The sequence below is a fragment of the Pongo abelii genome, chromosome 9 (assembly GCF_028885655.2).
Source record: "Pongo abelii isolate AG06213 chromosome 9, NHGRI_mPonAbe1-v2.0_pri, whole genome shotgun sequence".
Taxonomy (NCBI): domain Eukaryota; kingdom Metazoa; phylum Chordata; class Mammalia; order Primates; family Hominidae; genus Pongo; species Pongo abelii.
The window spans coordinates 122,297,625-122,317,159 of NC_071994.2; the positions used below are offsets into that span (position 1 = coordinate 122,297,625).

The window sequence follows — 19,535 nt, forward strand, 5'->3', positions numbered from 1 at the left end:
GCAGTGTACACTGTACCCAATGTGTAGTCTCTTATCCCTCACCCTACTCCCACCCTTTCCCCCTCGACCTGTTTCTTCATCTGTACGTTAGGGATTGTAACACCTACCCTGTGTGGCTATTATGAAAGCCTAAGGATCAAATAGGTGTTCAGTTCTTTGTACAGTGCTGAGCACATGGGTGATTTTTTTTTTTTTCTTCTTAAGACAGGGTCTCACCGGGCACGGTGGCTCACGCCTGTATTCCCAGCACTCTGGGAGACTGAGGTGGGCAGATCACCTGAGGTCAGGAGTTCAAGACCAGCTTGACCAACATGGTGAAACTCCGTCTCTACTAAAAATACAAAAACTAGCTGGGTGTGGTGGCAGGTGCCTGTAATCCTAGCTACTCAGGAGGGTGAGGCAGGAGAATTGCTTGAACCCGGGAGGCGGAGGTTGCAGTGAGCTGAGATTGTGCCATTGCACTCCAGCCTGGGCAACAAGAGTGAAACTCCATCTCAAAAAAAAAAAAAAAAAATGGGTGTCTCACTGTCATCCAGGCTAGAGTACAGTGGCACCACCACAGCTCACAGCTACCTCGACCTCCTGGGCTCAAGCGATCCTCACACCTCAGCCTCCTGAATAGCTGGGACTACAGGTGTGTGCTGCCACACCTGGGCTATTTTTGTATTTTTTGTAGAGATGAGGTTTTCACCATGTTGCCCAGGGTGGTCTCAAACTCCTGGGCTCAAGCAATCCTCCTGCCTTGGCTTCCTAAAGTGCTGAGGATATAGGTGTGAGCCACTGCACCCAGCTGGGTGATTATTAATAATCATGATTGTTAATTACGTTCACGGGAGCCAGGCGCGGTGGCTCACGCCTGTAATCCCAGCACTTTGGGAGGCCGAGGTGAGCGAATCACCTGAGGTCAGGAGTTCAAGACCTGCCTGACTAACATGGAGAAACCTCATCTCTACTAAAAATACAAAATTAGCCGGGTGTGGTGGTGCGTGCCTGTAATCCCAGCTACTCAGGGGGCTGAGGCAGGATAATCGCTTGAACCCGGGAGGCGGAGGTTGCAGTGAGCAGAGATCGTGCCATTGCACTCCAGCCTGGGCAACAAGAGCGAAACTCCGTCTCAAAAAAAAATTATGTTCATGGGAAAGCACTTTTCCTAATAAGCCCTTTTCTCACTACAAGTATGTAGCGTTTGTGCTCCCACTTCAGTTACTTGTCTGTAGGCATGACCTTTAATCTCTCTGAACCAGTTTCCTCATTTTAAGAATTGAAATGCTGACTGGGCCAGTGGCTCACGCCTGTAATCCCAGCACTTTGGGAGGCCAAGGCGAGATGACTGCTTGAGTCCAGGAATTCGAGACCAGCCTGGGCAACATAGTGAGACCACCTCCCCGCTGTCTCTACGAAAAACCTAAAAATTAGTCCCACATGGTGATGTGCGCCTGTAGTCCCAGCTGCTTGGGAGGCTGAGGTGGGGGGATCGCTGGAGCCGGGAGGTCAAGGCTGCAGTGACCCGTGGTCATGCCAGTGCACTCTAGTCTGGGGACACAGTGAGACCCCATATCAAAAAGAAAAATGCTGCCTATTTCAAGGTTGTAGCAAAGCTAAGTTTGAACAGAGCAAAGGAAGCGCCATAGAAGCTGCACCACTTGCTCATGTCACAGCTGGGGAATGGGGAGGTCGAATGGGGAGGTCCACTCTGTCGCAAGGTTCCAATTCCCGCCCAGAGGGTGGGGCCTCCCCTTCGAGGGAGGGCGCCGGAAGTGACGCGAGGCTCTGCGGAGACCAGGAGTTAGACTGTAGGACGATCTCGGGCACCACGTGTTCCTGGTACTCGCCGGCCGGAGCCCCCGGCTTCCCGGGGCCGGGGGACCTTAGCGGCACCCACACACAGCCTACTTTCCAAGCGGAGCCATGTCTGGTAACGGCAATGCGGCTGCAACGGCGGTGAGTGCTGAGCCGGTGACTAGCACACTTTGGGCTTCTGGACGAGCCGTGCAGCGATTGGCCCCAGGTTGCCATTCTCAGTCGTCTATTGGTCAGAACGGCTATCTTTTTTTTTTTTTTTTTTTTTTTTTTTTTTGGTCCGAGTAGCTTTTAAAGGGCCAGTAGCTTGGTTGCCCTCCGGAAGGAATGGGGAAATGAGAGAGCGGTGATGCTGGGTTAAGAGTGGAAGGATTGTCTGGAACGGAACTCCGGTCCCTGCGGGCATCTGGGTGGGATTCCCATCAGGCCTGGGATGCACCGCTCTAGATTTAGTGACCCAGACCAAGAACGTTCGTCTACACAGACGGGGCCCTTTCATTCGAGGCTGGGCCGAGGCGGATGCAGATACGGCCCCTTTGGGAAGACACGTTCCACTTTTGACTCATAGGAGAGAGCATAAGCCAAGCCTTCGAACTGCACACAAACGTCTTAGAAGTGCGCCTTCTTTTTATGTTATAGTGGTCTCCCAGCCACAGCCAACGCTCGAAGTCCCCAGCTGAGACACACCTACTGAATTACTACCGTGGGTGGGAGGCCGCCGTGGGCCTTTCCATTACGAGCCTGCTTGCCGAGCCCTCGGCTTGTGCACAGACAAACTGCAGAGCTGGTGGAGCCACTGCCAGGCTGAGATAAGAAAGAGATGGGGAGCTGCTAATCTCCCCCTGTGCAGCCAGTTGGTGAGGGCTGGGATCTTTGCTCTTGCAGTCATTCCAGAGTCCTGGATTAGGAGTAGGAAGATCTGAATTGTAGCCCCAACTCTCTCTCGGTTATTAGCTCTGTGACCCTAGGCAAGTCACCTCATCCCTTGGTGCCACCCGTTGCTTCTGTAACATGGTCCCAAAGGTGCCTGTCTTGTCTACCTGATAGGATTTTTGAGAGGAAACCAATATGCAAAAGCAATAGCTTCAACATAGAAGTGCTCAGTGTTTTATTTTTTAATGAAACGGTTTGACTTGAATATGCTCTGCACATTCAATGAACTTAAGGAACTGTTTGAACCTAGTAGTTCTGGGACCTTAGAGTCCTTTCTGTGGACTCCCTGTGGCCCAGAATTTTGGTGGCCATGTTTAATATCAAGCCTAGCCTAATTTGCAAAGGGTCTCCCAGGGTTAATTTATTGGAGTGATCACATGGAGTAGACCAGAGTCTGAGGGCAGCAAGCTGTCACCTGCTCCGGCAATAGAGGCCCCAGATGTCTGGGTGCAAAAGAACTCCATAGCACCCGGCCAACATGGTGTAACCCCATCTCTACTAAAAATGTAAAAATTAGGCCGGGCACAGTGGCTCATGCCTGTAATCCTATCACTTTGGGAGGCTGAGGCAGGTGGATTGCCTGAGCTCAGGAGTTCGAGACCAGCCTAGGGAACACGGTGAAACCCCATTTCTACTAAAAATACAAAAAATTAGCCGACGTGGTGGTGTGCGCCTGTAGTCCCAGCTACTTGGGAGGCTGAGTCAGGAGAATCGCTTGAACCTGGAAGGTGGTGGTTGTAGTTAGCTGAGAACATGCCACTGCACTCCAGCCTGGGCAACAGAGGGACACTCTGTCTCAAAAAAAAAAAAAAAAAAGGAAGTCCATAGGATGAACATCCCAGATCAGGGAATGTTGACTGTCGACAGTATCAGTATCTACAGTGGCTGCTGTCTGATGTAGAAAGAAATGGGATCAGGCTAGGCGTGGTGGCTCATGCCTGTAATCCCAGCACTTTGGGAGGCTGGGGCAGGAGGATCACGAGTTCGAGACCAGCCTGGCCAACACAGTGAAACCCCGTCTCTACTAAAAATGCAAAAATTAGCTGGGCATGGTGGCACATGCCTGTAGTTCCAGCTTGAACCCAGGGGTGGAGGTTGCAGTGAGCCTAGATCACGCCACTGCACTCCAGCCTGAGCAACACAGTGAGACTCTGTCTCAACAAAAAAAAAGAGAAATGGGACCTCCGTCTTAAACTGAAGAATTCAGTTCTACCTGCTTAGCAGTGAATACTTTTGTCCAAGGTACTCTGGCAGGAGGAAGAGGCGTGTCCTCTTGAGTTCTTGACTTGGGCTCTGGCCTGTCAATATTTCCGTGTTGGTGAAACCAGAGGCAGCACTCTAGGTGAACGAACTTTAGGCAGCGCAGCCTCCTAGTCGTATGGAACATCTGAGGCAGAAGAAACCTGAGTCCAACCTCTTTATTTTATAGATGAACAAACAGATCCTGATGGGACAGTGTACCCAAGGTCACCCAGCCAAAAGGCTGAGCAGGACTGTACATCAGATCTGTTTACCTCAGTCCTTAATGCATGCAGTCCAGCCAGATTAAGGGACCCTTAATTCTGTCAGCTTTCCCCACTGTGGGATCTTCATCCTCTTGAGTTCTTTTGTAGCCAGACATCTGGGCCTCTTGCTGGAGAAGGTGGCAGCTTGCTGCTCTTAGACTCTAGTCTACTCCATGTGGCATCTGGATGGCACTGAAATTTTCTCAAGTGCCTCGTCCATTGTAGATAATGAATCTATCCTCCAGTGACTCAGCACAGGTTCCCCAGTGTGGTCCTGGCTGCCCTGCCCCTGCCAGCTGCAGGCCCCACCCTTCCTGTGGCCAGGCTGATGGGCCTTATCTCTTTACCCACCTGGCTGTGCACAGCACTCCCACTGACAACTGCCTTGGTCAAGGTGGGCTTCAGGGCTCAGTGTCCTGGTTACTGCAGCGGCAGCAACAGCAGGTCCTACTATCGCCTCCCTCTAGTCTCTGCTTCTCTGGATCCCTGAGGAGGGCAGAAGGTACTGAGGAAGGTTAAAGGGACCAGCCTTGGAGTATGTCCCCACTCTGAGACTCAGCTGGCCACAGGCCAGGTTCTGAAGTTCCTTTCTTCCAAGCCAGTGATTCTGGTTCTTGGACAAGGTGCTGAGGAACACTAGAAACAGAGGGGACTGTGACCTGGGGACTTTTTCTGCAGGAAGAAAACAGCCCAAAGATGAGAGTGATTCGTGTGGGTACCCGCAAGAGCCAGGTGGGTACAGGAGCTGGGGTGGAGGAGGTTTGTCAGAAGAGTTATGATGCTCATAGCATCACAAATTGGGGGACTCAGAGGGTTAGTTCCTAGTATGAAGGAGATGGGGTGGCTGGGCGTTAAGTTCCCCGGGGAATGGCAGATTACATTCTATGGCAAGATCGTCCCTAGGCTGGGAAAATTGTTGGAGTACAGAGGGCTCCCAAGCCCCTTCTCATTCTCAGATGGAAATTCCAGTCCCTTCAGGATCTGCCTAACCTATGAGAGTCTGAAGAGTCTGAGCAGTGGCTGGGAAGGGCAGGACTAATCCAAATCTCTACTCGCAGCTTGCTCGCATACAGACGGACAGTGTGGTGGCAACATTGAAAGCCTTGTACCCTGGCCTGCAGTTTGAAATCAGTGAGTTTTCTGGAAAGGAGTGGAAGCTAATGGGAAGCCCAGTACCCCAAGAGGGGAGAACACAACATTTCTGGCTTTGCCTATAGCTGAAGCCCGTCCTGCTGCCCCGAGATTCCCTCTGGGCTGCTCCCAGTTCCGAAGGTGCTTTCCTCTGAATACCTCCAGCTCTGACTACCTGGATTAGCCTGGCATTTAACATCTTGAGCTTTGGGTCTGTTTATGAGTGTTTCTGGTCTTCCTGCTTGATTGTATATACTCAGAGGGCAGGAATCAGGGATTATGTGCCTCTGTCCCCATCATGAATCGTAGCACAGTGCTAGGCTCAGTAAATGCTGATCAATAATGAGCACCTGATTGATCGACTCTCTCCTCAGTTGCTATGTCCACCACAGGGGACAAGATTCTTGATACCGCACTCTCTAAGGTAACAACATCTTCCTCCCCAGTTCTTGTCCCCACTCTTCTTTCCTTCCCTGAAGGGATTCACTCAGGCTCTTTCTGCCCGGCAGATTGGAGAGAAGAGCCTGTTTACCAAGGAGCTTGAACATGCCCTGGAGAAGAATGAGTAAGTAAAGATAGGAGAGTGTGGTGCCCTCCCAGTCTCTTGCTGGGACCCTAGTATGCTAGGTCTCTTGCTGGGACCCTAGTATGCTAGGTCTCTTGCTGGGACCCCGGGTGTCAGATAGGCTGCTGGGCTTAAACCCTCAGAGAGGCTGAAGGCGGCTCATAAGTGAGTTTTTTCGGGCTTTAGAAAAGGAGAGTGTCTGGTTCTGAGCCATCTGGCTGCCTGGACTGCAAGAATGGCCGGGGGAGGGAGGGTAGGAGGGAGAGTGAGAGGAGAGCAGTTTTCATGCTCCTGAGATCTTGGGAAGGCGTGCTTCCTGAACTGCCCTAGGCTCCACCACTGAAGTAGAGGCAGGAGTGGGTGGAGAAGGGGTGAAAGCTGGCTGCTCATACCCTTTCTCTTTGCCCCCCTCTCCCATCTCTATAGAGTGGACCTGGTTGTTCATTCCTTGAAGGACCTGCCCACTGTGCTTCCTCCTGGCTTCACCATCGGAGCCATTTGCAAGTAAGAGTCTTGCAAGTAAGGGGCTTGGGCAGGGGTAGGCATCATGTGAACCTTTGCCTTTCCCTTTGGGACCTGACCCTCTGCTTCAGGGTTATGTCCTCTGCCCTGAGGAGTGTTGACTGGTGGCAGAAAACTCAAGAAATACCAGTGAGTTGGCAATCGAGAGAGAATAGAGGTGATCTGAACTTAAATCTCTTCCCTCATTCTATACCCTTCCCTCCTCCCCCAGGCGGGAAAACCCTCATGATGCTGTTGTCTTTCACCCAAAATTTGCTGGGAAGACCCTAGAAACCCTGCCAGAGAAGAGGTAAGTAGGGCCTGGATAGGCAGCTTGGTGGGATGTGCCCAGAAGATGCAGGGATGGGAGGAGGAGGAAAGGAACAGTGACCGCCTAGTGTTAAAATCTCATTGTAACTTCTCTCTGGGCAGTGTGGTGGGAACCAGCTCCCTGCGGAGAGCAGCCCAGCTGCAGAGAAAGTTCCCGCATCTGGAGTTCAGGAGTATTGTATCCTTTTAGAAGAGTGACGGATCCTTTTAGAAGAGTGACGGAGACAGCAGCCAAGGAAAAAGACAAGGTCTAGAGGGCTCTGGGAGTCCGGAGAGTGGAAGGGGCTTCCAACAAGCAGCCCGTGGGGTCAGTGGCCTGTCTTTCCATGCACTCATCCGTCCACTCATTTATAGTCTAATGTTTTCTTAGCCCCAGACAAGTGTTTGGAGTGCAAGGCATTGGGGATAATGGTGAGCAAGATAAACATTCCCCTGCATATGTAGAGTTTACTTCTTACTTAGGGATAATGCAGTTATACTGAACTGAACAGTCACTACTTCTGGAGGGATAGGGAGTACTTCCTTTTTTTTTTTTTTTTTTTTGAGACAGAGTCTCGCTCTGTTGCCCAGGTTGGAGTGCAGTGGTGCAATCTGGGCTCACTGCAACCTCTGCCTCCTGAGTTCAAGCAATCTTCCTGCCTCAGCCTCCCAAGTAGTTGGGATTACAGGTGCCACCACACCTGGCTAATTTTTGTATTTTTCGTACAGACTGGGTTTCACCATGTTGGTCAGGCTGGTCTCAAACTCCTGACCTCAGGTGATCCACCAGCCTCAGCCTCCCAAAGGGCTGGGATTATAGGCTTGAGCCCCGCACCCGGTCAGTACTTCCATTTTTATATGCTACTATATTGTTTTGACTTTTACAATGAATATGTAGTACATTTCATAAAACTAAATTTAAAAATAGTATGTGCTAAGTGCTCCAATAAGTGAAGTTGGGAATTTTCTGGAAACTTCCAGTTGGAACATCTAAACACAGAAGTCTGGGGTGTCAGGGAAGGTTTCTCAGAGGTCTTGTAACCTTGGCAAGTTATTTAGCCTCCCTATGTCATTTTCCTTATCTGTAAAGTGGAGATGATAATACTACCTTCCTCACGGGGTTGTTGTGAAGATGAAATGAGCTGACATATGGAAAGTACTTTTAGAGCAGCGTCTGGCATGTAGTAAGTATGATGTAACAGTTAGCTGTTACCATTAAGCTGAGAGCTGGAAGATGACTGAAAGTCAGCCAGCTAGAGAGGGAAAGACAGACTCAGGCAGAGGGAACTGCATGAGGCCCCAGATTGCCCGACACTGTGGTCCTTAGCAACTCTCCACAGCGGGGAAACCTCAACACCCGGCTTCGGAAGCTGGACGAGCAGCAGGAGTTCAGTGCCATCATCCTGGCAACAGCTGGCCTGCAGCGCATGGGCTGGCACAACCGGGTGGGGCAGGTAGGGCCTGCCCCTAGCCTCTCCCCAGCTCATCTGCATCTCCTTTCTGCCTTACAGTCATCCCCAATTTAGGATTTTTAGACTTTATGATTGTGTGAAAGCAATATACGTTCAGTAGAAACTGTACTTAGTACCCATACAGCCATTCTGTTTTTGACTTTCAGTATAGTATTCATTACATGAGCTATTCAATACTTTATTGTAAAACAGGCTTGGTGTTAGATGATTTTGTCCAAGTATAATAGGCTAATCTTAAGTGTTCTGAGCAAATGTAAGGTAGGCTAAGTGTATTAAATGCATTTTCAGCTTATGTTTTCAACTTAACAATGGGTTTATCAGGATGTAACCCCATTGTTAAGTCAAGGACCATCTGTCTTCACTTGTTGACCACCCCGCCTCTAACACCGTAGGCTGGGAAGATTGTGAATCAGAGGCCAGACTCTAGGCTTTCCTGGAGAAAATTTACAAAAAAAAAAAAAAAGAGGCCAGACTCACACTTAGGCCTACCCAGGCTTTCTAGATGATAGGGAACCTCCATCTCACTGCCAGCTGTTTTTAGACATCCCCGTGTCCACCCTTTTGACTACCTGTTCCGCCTCCACAGATCCTGCACCCTGAGGAATGCATGTATGCTGTGGGCCAGGTATACTTGACCAGGGAAGCCACATGGTGACATATCCCTTCCCTTTGTTCTCAACCAAGAAGCTGGTCTCACAACCTTCTGCATTTGCTTCCCCAGAATAGCATTCTCAGGGAGGGGCAGGCCTTGGGATGCTACCGGTCCAAAAGGCCCCGGGGAGCAAGTAGACAGAGGTGGTCCCATGTTTTGCGCCATTGGTTGGGGAAAGATCAGGCCTGATGTCCTAGGCTGTTTTTCCATCAGGGGGCCTTGGGCGTGGAAGTCCGAGCCAAGGACCAGGACATCTTGGATCTGGTGGGTGTGCTGCACGATCCCGAGACTCTGCTTCGCTGCATCGCTGAAAGGGCCTTCCTGAGGCACCTGGTAGGGCCTGTGCTCCACCTGTGGAGGGCTGGGGACTTGGAGAGCTGGGAAAGGTGGTAGGGAAGATTTCTCACATGAATGCTCTGTATATAGTGCTCACTCATTCTTGTTGAATGTTGTGTATGGAGAGGACCAGGTCTGGGCCCACAGTTGCCTTTTCAGTGATGTCCTCAGGTCTGTGGTCACAGGGTGGTGGTAAGAGCCCTTGCAGCTCACAAGAACTTCTCGTTACAGGAAGGAGGCTGCAGTGTGCCAGTAGCTGTGCATACAGCTATGAAGGATGGGCAAGTAAGTGGGGGGAAATGGGTGGGAAGCCGGGGAATGGAGGACTGTGGCATTTCTTCCTGTGCATCCCAGGTTTCTAAGTAGTCCCCTCTCAGACTGTGCTGAGGCAACTGTTTTCTTCCCCAGCTGTACCTGACTGGAGGAGTCTGGAGTCTAGACGGCTCAGATAGCATACAAGAGACCATGCAGGCTACCATCCATGTCCCTGCCCAGGTACCAAAGCTGGAGGGCGAGGGGGTAATAAACAAGAGTGCATATAATCTCTTTTGTTCTCACCAAATCCTACCTCCTTCCCTCATACAGCATGAAGATGGCCCTGAGGATGACCCACAGTTGGTAGGCATCACTGCTCGTAACATTCCACGAGGGCCCCAGTTGGCTGCCCAGAACTTGGGCATCAGCCTGGCCAACTTGCTGCTGAGCAAAGGAGCCAAAAACATCCTGGATGTTGCACGGCAGCTTAACGATGCCCATTAACTGGTTTGTGGGGCACAGATGCCTGGGTTGCTGCTGTCCAGTGCCTACATCCCGGGCCTCAGTGCCCCATTCTCACTGCTATCTGGGGAATGATTACCCCAGGAGACTGAACTGCAGGGTTCAAGCCTTCCAGGGATTTGCCTCACCTTGGGGCCTTGATGACTGCCTTGCCTCCTCAGTATGTGGGGGCTTCATCTCTTTAGAGAAGTCCAAGCAACAGCCTTTGAATGTAACCAACTCTACGAATAAACCAGTTCTGAAGGTGTTTTGTGTGTGTGTGTGTGTGTGTGTGGTTGGCGGGAAGATATGAACAAACACAAAGCCCTTTCATCCTTACCTCAGAGGCTGGGACTTTTGCCCAAAGTTCTCCTGGTACATCCTTTCTGCTTCTGCCTCAATAGTTTTCATTTCACACAGAATAAATTGTCTCCCAGGAACACCAAGAAACAGAGCCATAATCTTAAATTCCTATGGTTTGCCCCTTCTTCAGTTAACAGTAGAGCCTATTCATATTGCATGGCCTCTCCCACCCCTACTATCAGGAAAGTATAGAAAGTCACTAATCCTACAACTCTTGCAAAATGAAAACAAATGCTCCATTTAAAAAAACAACAATCCTTTAATAAAATTAGTCCATCTAAAACTCCCCAATGCCTAAGGTTCTAGTCGTGGAAGGGTTAGCTGCAAAATTCCAGTTCGGAAGCCAACGGAGGCTCAGTCCAGACAGGGATTAACCGACTTGTGCTGGTATCTAGGTGCTTGGATTGCCGAGTTGAGTTTGCTGGAAGGGAAATGGGGCGGCGTGGGGGGGCCTGACAGGCCTGGCTGTTGCTGTCCACATAGCCAGCCGTGAAGCCAAACTGCAGGCCTCTGCCCCCCGCTAAATGTCCTCCTAGGAGGCAGTCACTCGAGAGGAAGATGTGCCTGTTACCAAGTGCTTCGTCCCGGCCCCAGCGCAGACGTATGAATGAAGATGGAGGGAGAGCTGATGTGAAAGGCCTGGGTCCCGGCCGCAGAGGGGCCGCCAGACCGAAATCAGCGATCGTGTCTCTCCCACCAAAGTCTCCAGGCCAGCGGCCACGTCTGAACGTCCTGGGCTAAGCACCACGCCGGGGGAGTACCAGACACCCCGGCTGCAGCTGCCGAGGGCCTCACTCACCTTCAGGGCCGCCGGCCTCTCGGCCCGGACTGCCCACCTCGGCCCTGCGTCAGAGCGGAAGGCCAAGTCTTCCAGAAGGTGCTGCTGCCTCCCCGCAGCCCCTTAGCGACTCGGGATGGGGCGGCTGAGTCACGAACGCCGAGGCGGGCAGGTGCGGCGCCGCCGGCCTCCCCGCGGCAGGCTCGGGTCTTCCGCGCCACGGCGGTCCCCGAAGAGTGCCCAAGCCGCATCCGGAAGGCCCGAGCCCTACCGGAGGGCGGACGGCGGACGAGGCAGGGCCCGAGGCCGACGCGGCAGGCGGTGCGGGACAGGAGCGGGGGCGGGCGGGGACTCGAGGCCGGGCGGCGAACGCGGGCGAGGGGAGGGGAAGGGAGCCGGGAGCCGCGGCCCGCTTGCCCCGCAGTCTGAAGTGGCTCAGCTCTTTCCATGAGGGCGGTGGTGGCCCTTAAAAGGGCCTTTGTGGTGGCATGGGGAGGCCTGGCGGCCGGCCGCGGCGCGGGCCCTCTTAGTACTCCTGGGAGGCCTGGGTGGCCTTCTTGCCGCCCGAGGGCGCCTTCGGCCCCACGGTGGCGCTGGTCTTCTTGGGCAGCAGCACGGCCTGGATGTTGGGCAGGACGCCTCCCTGGGCGATCGTCACGCCGCCCAGCAGCTTGTTGAGCTCCTCGTCGTTGCGGATGGCCAGCTGCAGGTGGCGGGGGATGATTCGCGTCTTCTTGTTGTCGCGGGCCGCATTGCCCGCCAGCTCCAGGATCTCAGCGGTGAGGTACTCCAGCACTGCCGCCAGGTACACTGGCGCGCCGGCGCCAACGCGCTCGGCGTAGTGGCCCTTCCGCAGCAGCCGGTGCACACGGCCCACTGGGAACTGGAGGCCGGCGCGCGACGAGCGCGACTTGGCCTTGGCGCGGGCCTTGCCGCCAGTCTTGCCGCGGCCCGACATGCTAGCGAGGTAGGCTGGTGAAGTACAACGGATCAAACACTCGAACAAACGCCCGCCGCAGTGTAACTGCTGTCGCGCGCGCGCCGCGAGGCCGCCTTTATAAGCCCCCAGGACACACCTCCGCGCCCTCCTGATTGGCTCTTTTCTCCAATACCCGCTTCCGGTTGGTTGCGGTTAACCCTTGGGTGTCGCGGCTCGGCTGAGGGAGCCCGCCCGCTGATTGGCCGAATTTGAAAACCTTTTGCCCGGGGAGAAAAGGCGAGGAGGAGGGGTAGCACGCAGACTGCCAACTACTCGCTGATGTAGCCAATCCTTGTAAAGCGCGCGAGATTTAAACACTACAGTCGGAAACCAGAACCGGAAGACTAAAGGGGTGGAGTCTGAGGCCACCTAGAGAGCGTCTGGGAAATCTGTGCTGGCGTAGGATTTTTAAAGGAAAGGGGTCAATATTATAGCTACTGCAGCCCTCCTTTCCAGGTCCAGTCACTCCCTACTCCCTTCTCCTACCTGACAAAGGGAGAATGGAAAAGGGAAGAAATTAGACTCCTTAAAAGTTTTCTTTTTTTTCTTTCTTTCTTTCTTTTTTTAATAGACCGGGTCTCACTCGCTCTGTCACCCAGGCTGGAGTGCAGTGATGTGATCTCAGCTCACTGCAGCCTGGAACTCCTGGGCTCAAGGGATCCTCCCTGCTAAACCTCCCTCGTAGCTGATACTACAAGTGCTCCTCCACACTTGGCTAATTATTTTATTTTTGTAGAGACGGAGTCTCGTTTTGTTGCCCAGGCTGTCTTGAATTCCTGGGCTCAGACAATCCTCCTGCCTCAGCCTCCTAAAGTGCTGGGATTACAGGCATGAGCCACTGTACCCGGTGACTCTTTGAAAGTTTGATCCCATGCCAGGAAACAGGATAACTTCAATTTTGTGGCCCTCCATGCCACCTGAAGTATCAGGATTTAAATATTTATTCAATATGTTCTGTTTGGTCTCAGTTCTATTCACTTCTTGTTAGACGGGGTCTGATGGGGCAGAGAGGTAGGCATCCTGTTGGAAGAAGTACCCCCACCAACCCTCCCAATCTACCCAAAAATGCCCATATAGGAAATATACCTACAGAAACAATAAGAAAAAGACAACACTTTATTGTCTCCATTGAGAGCATGTGGCCCCCTGCTTAGTTCTTACTAATCAGAACACTTAATTTACAATCAAATGACATGTCACCATGAAGGCTGTGTCCCTAGCCCTGGCCCAAGCTCTATCCCAAAAACCCGTAGTTCCTTGAGAGTCAGGACTCTGAAATGTGAGTGTGGATAACTGCAAAAAAGCTGCTGTATCCCACCCTATGAGGCTGCAAAGATGGGATGGAGAGGGAGAGAGTAGCAAGTTGCAGAAAGCCATAGGTAAAATCCAATCAGTAGTCAGCAGAGGGCAAGAAACGCCTAGGATGCCAATGATCACAGGGAAAGGAAAATGCTGAGAACAAAATCTGGAAGAGTATGAAGAGTGAGAGAGGCCTGGGCAAGGAGGCAGTCTGGGACCAGAGAGAGGTCAGCCTGAGTCAGGAATCCTAGAGACTGTGAGGTAAAGGACAATGATCAAGGGACTCAGACATCATAGAAGAGTCGAACGAGCTGATACCGAATGGAGAAGGTGATGGCACTGCCCAGGATCTGCAAGGAGAAATGGACTGGAGTAAGAATCACGCAGAAAGGGAGACAAGGAGGTATAAACTCGATCCCCATCCTCACCTGCAGCAGCAGCAGGAGCAATGTGAGGTTCCTCTCATGTATGGGCCCAAAGATTTTAAGTAGCAAGTTGATGAGGGTCATGTTGTTACATTCAGTGAATTCACCATCTTCAGTCTCACTCTGGTGTACTGTCACCAGCCGGAGGCTCTCTGCCACCTGGAGGGACCAGAGGTGAAGAGAACTTCAGCTAATACCTATGCTTTAGGAATGTGGATCTATTTAATGCTTTCAAGTTCCCCTTGGATCTGATGTACGCCTAGGTTCCCCATTCCTCAAGGTCAGGATGGCAGCCTAGGGCCTTACCTCCTTGTTACCCTGTTACCTTTAAAATAAAGGTGCCCAAGAAAGAGAGGCTCTTGGTCTTGAACTTGGAATAGCTCATCTCCAGTTTGCCTGTCTTGATATTGAGTCTGCGGGGGGAAGATAGCTTCATGTGACTGGGCCACTATTTGAACCCTCCTCCCTGTGGCTAATAGGAAGAGCATTGAATGTGGAGTCAACCTGAGATCTATTTCTGGCTCTGCTGCTTACTGTTATCAGAACCACTGTATCAGATTATGCAAATAAATGTGCTTTGTAAGTTATAAAGGGCTACTCACATGGAAATAGCCCTTCTTTGGGCCCACTCCCTTTGCACAGCAAATGTATAGGCTGGCATTAGATATCCCAAGTGAAAAGGCTATGATGTCCATTTCAAGCCCCAAAGCAGCTACCTGGGTATGCGGTGGCGAGGGCAGGGGATGATATGCAGGAGCTGAGGCAGTGAGTAGAGGAAGTTGAACACCTGGGGCATGAAGAATAGTAGCATGGTCTTGCTGAAGTGTCCCAAGATGCCCACCACGGCAAAGGTCATGCCAGCAAAGTAACAGAAGGTATCTCCCACAAACACCCGTGATGGGTACCTGTGTGGGGGAGAGGATCCGAGCCAGTGGCAAGAGGCATTACCAATCCTTTCTCTCACATCACACCCTATGGGCACTGGACTAGCCCTGACCCTAGTTCTGACTCAGAGGAGACTCCAGTTGTGCAGCAACTCTGCAGGATCCAAGGCCCTGAACTCATCTATTCCTGGGGCCTCCACGCACTCATCTCTAACTACTGCTGGGTAGAGAGAAATTTCAGAATACGACCAACTGAAGACGCAGAAAACTCCATAGAGGTACGCACAGGTTTAGCTTCACCACCACAAGGTGGGTTACGATAAGGGCCATCTTTGCCATGTGTTCAGGTAGTTGTCCACTTATCCACAGGCCTACTTACCAGTTGTGGTAGAGCAATCCCAAAGTGGTGAAAAAAAAGGGTATCATGAAGTAGAGGGAAAAGACATGATCATCCCGACAATCACCTTTGGAAGCAAGGAAGAAAGAAGGGAAAGTTAATACCCACTTCCTCTGCATACATTGGTCCTATTTTTGTCTAAGTTCTGTTTACAGCTGTATCATCCACCTCACCCAAGTCACTTTTAAGAACTCAATACCCCTTTTATGTCACCCAAGGCAATTCCCAATATTCCACCTCTTTCATGCAGCCTTCCAAACTAGTTTCTATCTTAAATTTGGTTTAGCCCATTCTGATGTAAGTTTGGATACCAACTTTACTTCTTAGCTTTGTGACCTCGATCTTGATCATGACACATTTAACTTCTCTAAGCCTGTTTTCTCATCTGTAAAACAGGGCTGATTATAACATCTGCCACATAAAACCATTACAAGATTTAAATAAGATAGTGTTTAAAAAGTACTTAGCTTTAATAAACACTTGTTGATGTTCATCAGCCAAAGACCACCAGAAACACATCTATAGTTCAAAGCTAGGTTTAATTACTTGTTGTAAAAAGGGAGACTTCAGAAACCACATACCATTGGGAACCACGGAATGTCTCAGTAAGAGGGTGTTAGGAGGGGCTTGTAGTAGCGTTTGTTTTGGGTATTTTGGGAGAGGGTGAAAGAAAGTAGTTTTGCTCTGGACTGGGTGCTGTTAGAAAGCAGGAGTAATTCATGGCCGCGTGCGGTGACTCACGCCTGTAATCCCAGCACTTTGGGAGGCTGAAGCGGGCAGATCACCTGAGGTCAGGAGTTCGAGACCAGCCTGACCAACATGGAGAAACCCCGTCTCTACTGAAAATACAAAATTAGCTGGGTGTGGTGGCACATGCCTGTAATCCCAGCTACTAGGGAGGCTGAGGCAGGAGAATCGCTTGAACCTGGGAGGCGGAGGTTGCGGTGAGCCGAGATCGCACCATTGTACTCCAGCCTGGGCAAGAGCGAAACTCCGTCTCAAAAAAAAAAAAAAAGAAAGAGTAATTCTATGATCAAGCATTTTAATGTTTATTTAAGAAATGGTAGGAACTGGCTGGGCACAGTGGCTCAAGAGTGTAATCCCAGCACTTTGGGAGGCCTGGCAGATCACTTGAGCCCAGGAGTTCAAGGCCAGCCTAGGCAACATGGTGAAACCCTGTCTCTACAAAAAATACAAAAATTTGCCGAGTGTGGTGCGCATGCCTGTAGCCCCAGCTACTTGGGAGGCTGGGGCAGGAGGATCGTTTGAGTCAGAGGATGCAGTGAGGTAAGATCGCGCCACTGCTCTCCAGCCTGCATGACAGAGGGAGATCCTGTCTCAAAAAAAAAAAAAAAAAAAAAAAAGTGGTAGGAACTGAGTTGTTATTGGAGAGCAGCAGCAGTCGCTCATGGTAGCGGAGAGAGGGGATCTTGGCCATTCTGTGGGTTGCTCAGTGCTCTTGTGGTTCTGCCTGTGCTCAAACATGATTATAGAGGGAGGGTCTAGTTTTGGTCTGTTATTGGAGAGCAGCAGCAGCCGCTCATGGTAGCGGAGAGAGGGGATCTTGGCCATTCTGTGGGTTGCTCAGTGCTCTTGTGGTTCTGCCTGTGCTCAGACATGATTATAGAGGGAGGGTCTAGTTTTGGTCTGTTATTGGAGAGCAGCAGCAGTCGCTCATGGTAGCGGAGAGAGGGGATCTTGGCCATTCTGTGGGTTGCTCAGTGCTCTTGTGGTTCTGCCTGTGCTCAGACATGATTATAGAGGGAGGGTCTAGTTTTGGTCTGTTATTGGAGAGCAGCAGCAGTCGCTCGTGGTAGCGGAGAGAGGGGATCGTGGCCATGCTGTGGGTTGCTCAGTGCTCTTGTGGTTCTGCCTGTGCTCAGACATGATTATAGAGGGAGGGTCTAGTTTTGGTCTGTTATTGGAGAGCAGCAGCAGTCGCTCATGGTAGCGGAGAGAGGGGATCTTGGCCATGCTGTGGGTTGCTCAGTGCTCTTGTGGTTCTGCCTGTGCTCAGACATGATTATAGAGGGAGGGTCTAGTTTTGGTCTGTTATTGGAGAGCAGCAGCAGTCGCTCATGGTAGCGGAGAGAGGGGATCTTGGCCATTCTGTGGGTTGCTCAGTGCTCTTGTGGTTCTGCCTGTGCTCAGACATGATTATAGAGGGAGGGTCTAGTTTTGGTCTGTTATTGGAGAGCAGCAGCAGTCGCTCATGGTAGCGGAGAGAGGGGATCTTGGCCATGCTGTGGGTTGCTCAGTGCTCTTGTGGTTCTGCCTGTGCTCAGACATGATTATAGAGGGAGGGTCTAGTTTTGGTCTGTTATTGGAGAGCAGCAGCAGTCGCTCATGGTAGCGGAGAGAGGGGATCTTGGCCATGCTGTGGGTTGCTCAGTGCTCTTGTGGTTCTGCCTGTGCTCAGACATGATTATAGAGGGAGGGTCTAGTTTTGTTCTTGCCCCATCACGGTCACAGAATGACCCTGTGTGACGCTGGGGTTCTGTGAAACTGTTTATATTCAATGGGAGAAGATCATGGCCTAGCTATTAGTGCCAATCCAGCTATAAATGACAGGGCTGCTATTTTTCTTTCTCACTTTTAATAAATCTGCATGGTTATTTGCAAAGTAAGTAGCTTTCCTTATCTTCTGTAATTACTATGCATATGGCTTTTTTTCCCTGAATTTCCCAAAGTCATATATCAGGCCACATCTTTAACACTCAGACTTCTCTCTCCCCATCCCCAATCCCACCTACCTTCCAACTCTACCAGGTTGAAGACAATGATGGAAGCAGAAATGACTAGTGACTGGCCAGCCTCTAGGCCGTTAATTCCTGCTAGGATATTGATGGCATTGGTACAGAACACTGCCAGCAGCCCCATGTAGACATAGTACAGGATTCCTGCGGGGAGAGAAGGTAGGAAAAGAAGTAGTGCCACCTAGGGCAGGAGGATTTAAGAATTTTTAGAAAAGTGGTGAGGACAGAGGATAGGATGAAGGGCTACCAGAAAGGATCTGGGAAGACACAGAGACAGAAAAGGAACACTTGGAGGAGAATGTGGAGCACCAGGAAGGGTTCCCTGAAGTAGGTGCCACAGGGGCAGCAGTGGTAGGACTACCTACCCAAGTCCAGATGCAGGCCAAGTATCGGGCGGAAGGGCTTGGGCACCACAATGGTCGTGTTGCCAAAGTTGGTGAAATAGACCATGAGGAGAGGTAGTGAGGCAGCTGTGGGTAGCAGCAGCTTATGGCGCCAGCGCAGATTCAGTACATCATCCGCAAAGCCCAGGAAGATCATGCAGCAGATGGCAAGGAGGGCACCTATCAGGGCCACAAACTGGGGGAGGCTCGGGCAGGTCCATGACTCAAGCCTGCTCCCATTCCACATTTTTAAGAATTCCTGTCTTTTCTGATCATTTCTTAGCCCCTCCCCACAAGCCCAAATAACCCCAATTCTCTCAGGTAACTCCCAGGTCCCAGCCACAGGCAATCACCCCCACGAACCCACTTACTTCATGGTGGGGGAATGCCTTACACTGCTCCTTCACAAAGCAGTTCAGGAAGGGGAAAGGGATGAAGCAGAAGAGGATGATAAGGAAAACAGCACCGCTGATCACTCCCTGGGATTCTGGGCTGCGGCCCAGCAGCAAGGGGGCGAGGGGGAAGAGGAAAGGGGCGTGGTCACTCACTAGTGCAGGTGTTACAATAACCCAAAGTGGTCTTCTTATTCCCGGTTTTTTATTTTGGTAAGTGGTGAGGGGGGCGGAGGGAGGAAAGCACCACTGCCACAGTCCCAGATATACCCAAGGGTCCCTACCCATCCTTTCCCCAATGCGAGTAAGTTCTGCTCATCACCTCTCCGAGTTCCAGGCTGCCTGGGTTAGTTCTGGGTCTTCACGTGTGGTCAAGCACCCCGGTCCCCGCCCCTGCCCTAGCCACTCCTTCCTTAGCCCTTGCCCCCTGCCCGGACCCGTGTGCCGCTGCTCACATCTGCTGTCGACTGGTTTTGTTGAGGTCCTGACCACAGAGGCGCGCAGCAATGAAGTGGCCCCGGAAGGCCGGGATAAGGGTGACTGTGGCCACAAATCCCAGCAGCGAGACGATGAAATTGATCAGCAGCGGCATGGGCAATTCCGAGAAGGCCCACATGGTGACCGGTCAGGGGCCCGGCTCCGCCGCCTCTTCAGGTAACGGGCAAGCTGAGCAGCAGTCCTGAGGCCTCAGCAGTACGGAGTGGCCGCTCCCCACAGGCAGGCTCTTCCCACACCAATCTGAGCAAAACCCAACAACTCTGACTTAAGCCGCCCTCGGGACACCGGAGAACCTCTCTAAGGCAACCTAGGTTCTGCCCCGCTGCACCCGCCTACCTACTGTTTCCGCCCGGATCTTGTTCGCTGAACAACTATCACCGCGGAAGGCGGCGGCCGCCATTTTTAATATGGGCATTAGAGG

At 51.6% G+C, this 19,535-nt stretch overlaps 3 protein-coding genes across 10 annotated transcripts; 1 reads left to right on the forward strand and 2 right to left on the reverse strand.

The window, feature by feature from the left end:
- The first annotated feature begins 1,731 nt into the window (after window positions 1-1,731).
- Window positions 1,732-10,228, forward strand: HMBS (hydroxymethylbilane synthase). Of its 2 annotated transcripts, XM_009247151.4 has the most exons (14): window positions 1,732-1,941; window positions 4,917-4,970; window positions 5,297-5,369; window positions 5,744-5,793; window positions 5,879-5,934; window positions 6,361-6,438; window positions 6,668-6,745; window positions 6,868-6,943; window positions 8,085-8,198; window positions 8,803-8,841; window positions 9,082-9,201; window positions 9,436-9,489; window positions 9,613-9,699; window positions 9,790-10,228. In XM_009247151.4, exons 1-14 carry the CDS (start codon window positions 1,909-1,911, stop codon window positions 9,961-9,963), a joined length of 1,086 nt encoding a protein of 361 aa, XP_009245426.2. In that variant the 5' UTR covers window positions 1,732-1,908; the 3' UTR covers window positions 9,964-10,228. The 2 variants fall into 2 exon arrangements, with proteins under 2 accessions (XP_009245426.2, XP_009245427.2); XM_009247152.4 differs by lacking the exon at window positions 1,732-1,941 and having other exon boundaries at window positions 4,916-4,970; window positions 5,195-5,369.
- A 334-nt stretch (window positions 10,229-10,562) lies between these two features.
- On the reverse strand, window positions 10,563-12,611 carry LOC100446506 (histone H2AX). The gene has a single exon (XM_002822566.5). The coding sequence runs from the start codon at window positions 12,057-12,059 to the stop codon at window positions 11,628-11,630; it is 432 nt and encodes a 143-aa protein (XP_002822612.1). The 5' UTR covers window positions 12,060-12,611; the 3' UTR covers window positions 10,563-11,627.
- Window positions 12,612-13,178: 567 nt separating this feature from the next.
- On the reverse strand, window positions 13,179-19,467 carry DPAGT1 (dolichyl-phosphate N-acetylglucosaminephosphotransferase 1). Of its 7 annotated transcripts, XM_024255962.3 has the most exons (9): window positions 19,072-19,467; window positions 18,596-18,716; window positions 18,207-18,420; window positions 17,839-17,985; window positions 15,068-15,152; window positions 14,521-14,709; window positions 14,130-14,217; window positions 13,808-13,963; window positions 13,179-13,729 (listed from the first exon to the last, which is right to left on the reverse strand). In XM_024255962.3, the coding sequence occupies exons 1-9, from the start codon at window positions 19,230-19,232 to the stop codon at window positions 13,664-13,666; spliced, it is 1,227 nt and encodes a 408-aa protein (XP_024111730.1). In that variant the 5' UTR covers window positions 19,233-19,467; the 3' UTR covers window positions 13,179-13,663. The 7 variants fall into 7 exon arrangements, with proteins under 7 accessions (XP_024111730.1, XP_024111728.1, XP_063567525.1 ...); XM_024255960.3 differs by having other exon boundaries at window positions 13,179-13,963; window positions 19,072-19,455; XM_063711455.1 differs by lacking the exon at window positions 18,596-18,716 and having other exon boundaries at window positions 18,207-18,454; window positions 19,072-19,452.
- Window positions 19,468-19,535: the final 68 nt, after the last annotated feature.

What these genes read in the sequence shown, in the direction of transcription:
- HMBS (XM_009247151.4), top strand. Translation starts at nt 1,909, where the DNA reads ATGTCTGGTAACGGCAATGCGGCTGCAACGGCG. An exon ending in CATGCCCTGGAGAAGAATGA is followed by an intron (nt 5,935 to 6,360) that starts GTAAGTAAAGAT and finishes CCATCTCTATAG; the next exon opens with AGTGGACCTGGTTGTTCATT. An exon ending in ATCTGGAGTTCAGGAGTATT is followed by an intron (nt 6,944 to 8,084) that starts GTATCCTTTTAG and finishes AACTCTCCACAG; the next exon opens with CGGGGAAACCTCAACACCCG.
- DPAGT1 (XM_024255959.3), bottom strand. Translation starts at nt 18,904, where the DNA reads ATGGGTAGGGACCCTTGGGTATATCTGGGACTGTGGCAGTGGTGCTTT. An exon ending in AGGCATTCCCCCACCATGAA is followed by an intron (nt 18,421 to 18,595) that starts GTAAGTGGGTTC and finishes AGCCTCCCCCAG; the next exon opens with TTTGTGGCCCTGATAGGTGC. An exon ending in CCTCGCCACCGCATACCCAG is followed by an intron (nt 14,218 to 14,520) that starts GTAGCTGCTTTG and finishes TTCCCCCCGCAG; the next exon opens with ACTCAATATCAAGACAGGCA.
- LOC100446506 (XM_002822566.5), bottom strand. Translation starts at nt 12,059, where the DNA reads ATGTCGGGCCGCGGCAAGACTGGCGGCAAGGCCCGCGCCAAGGCCAAG.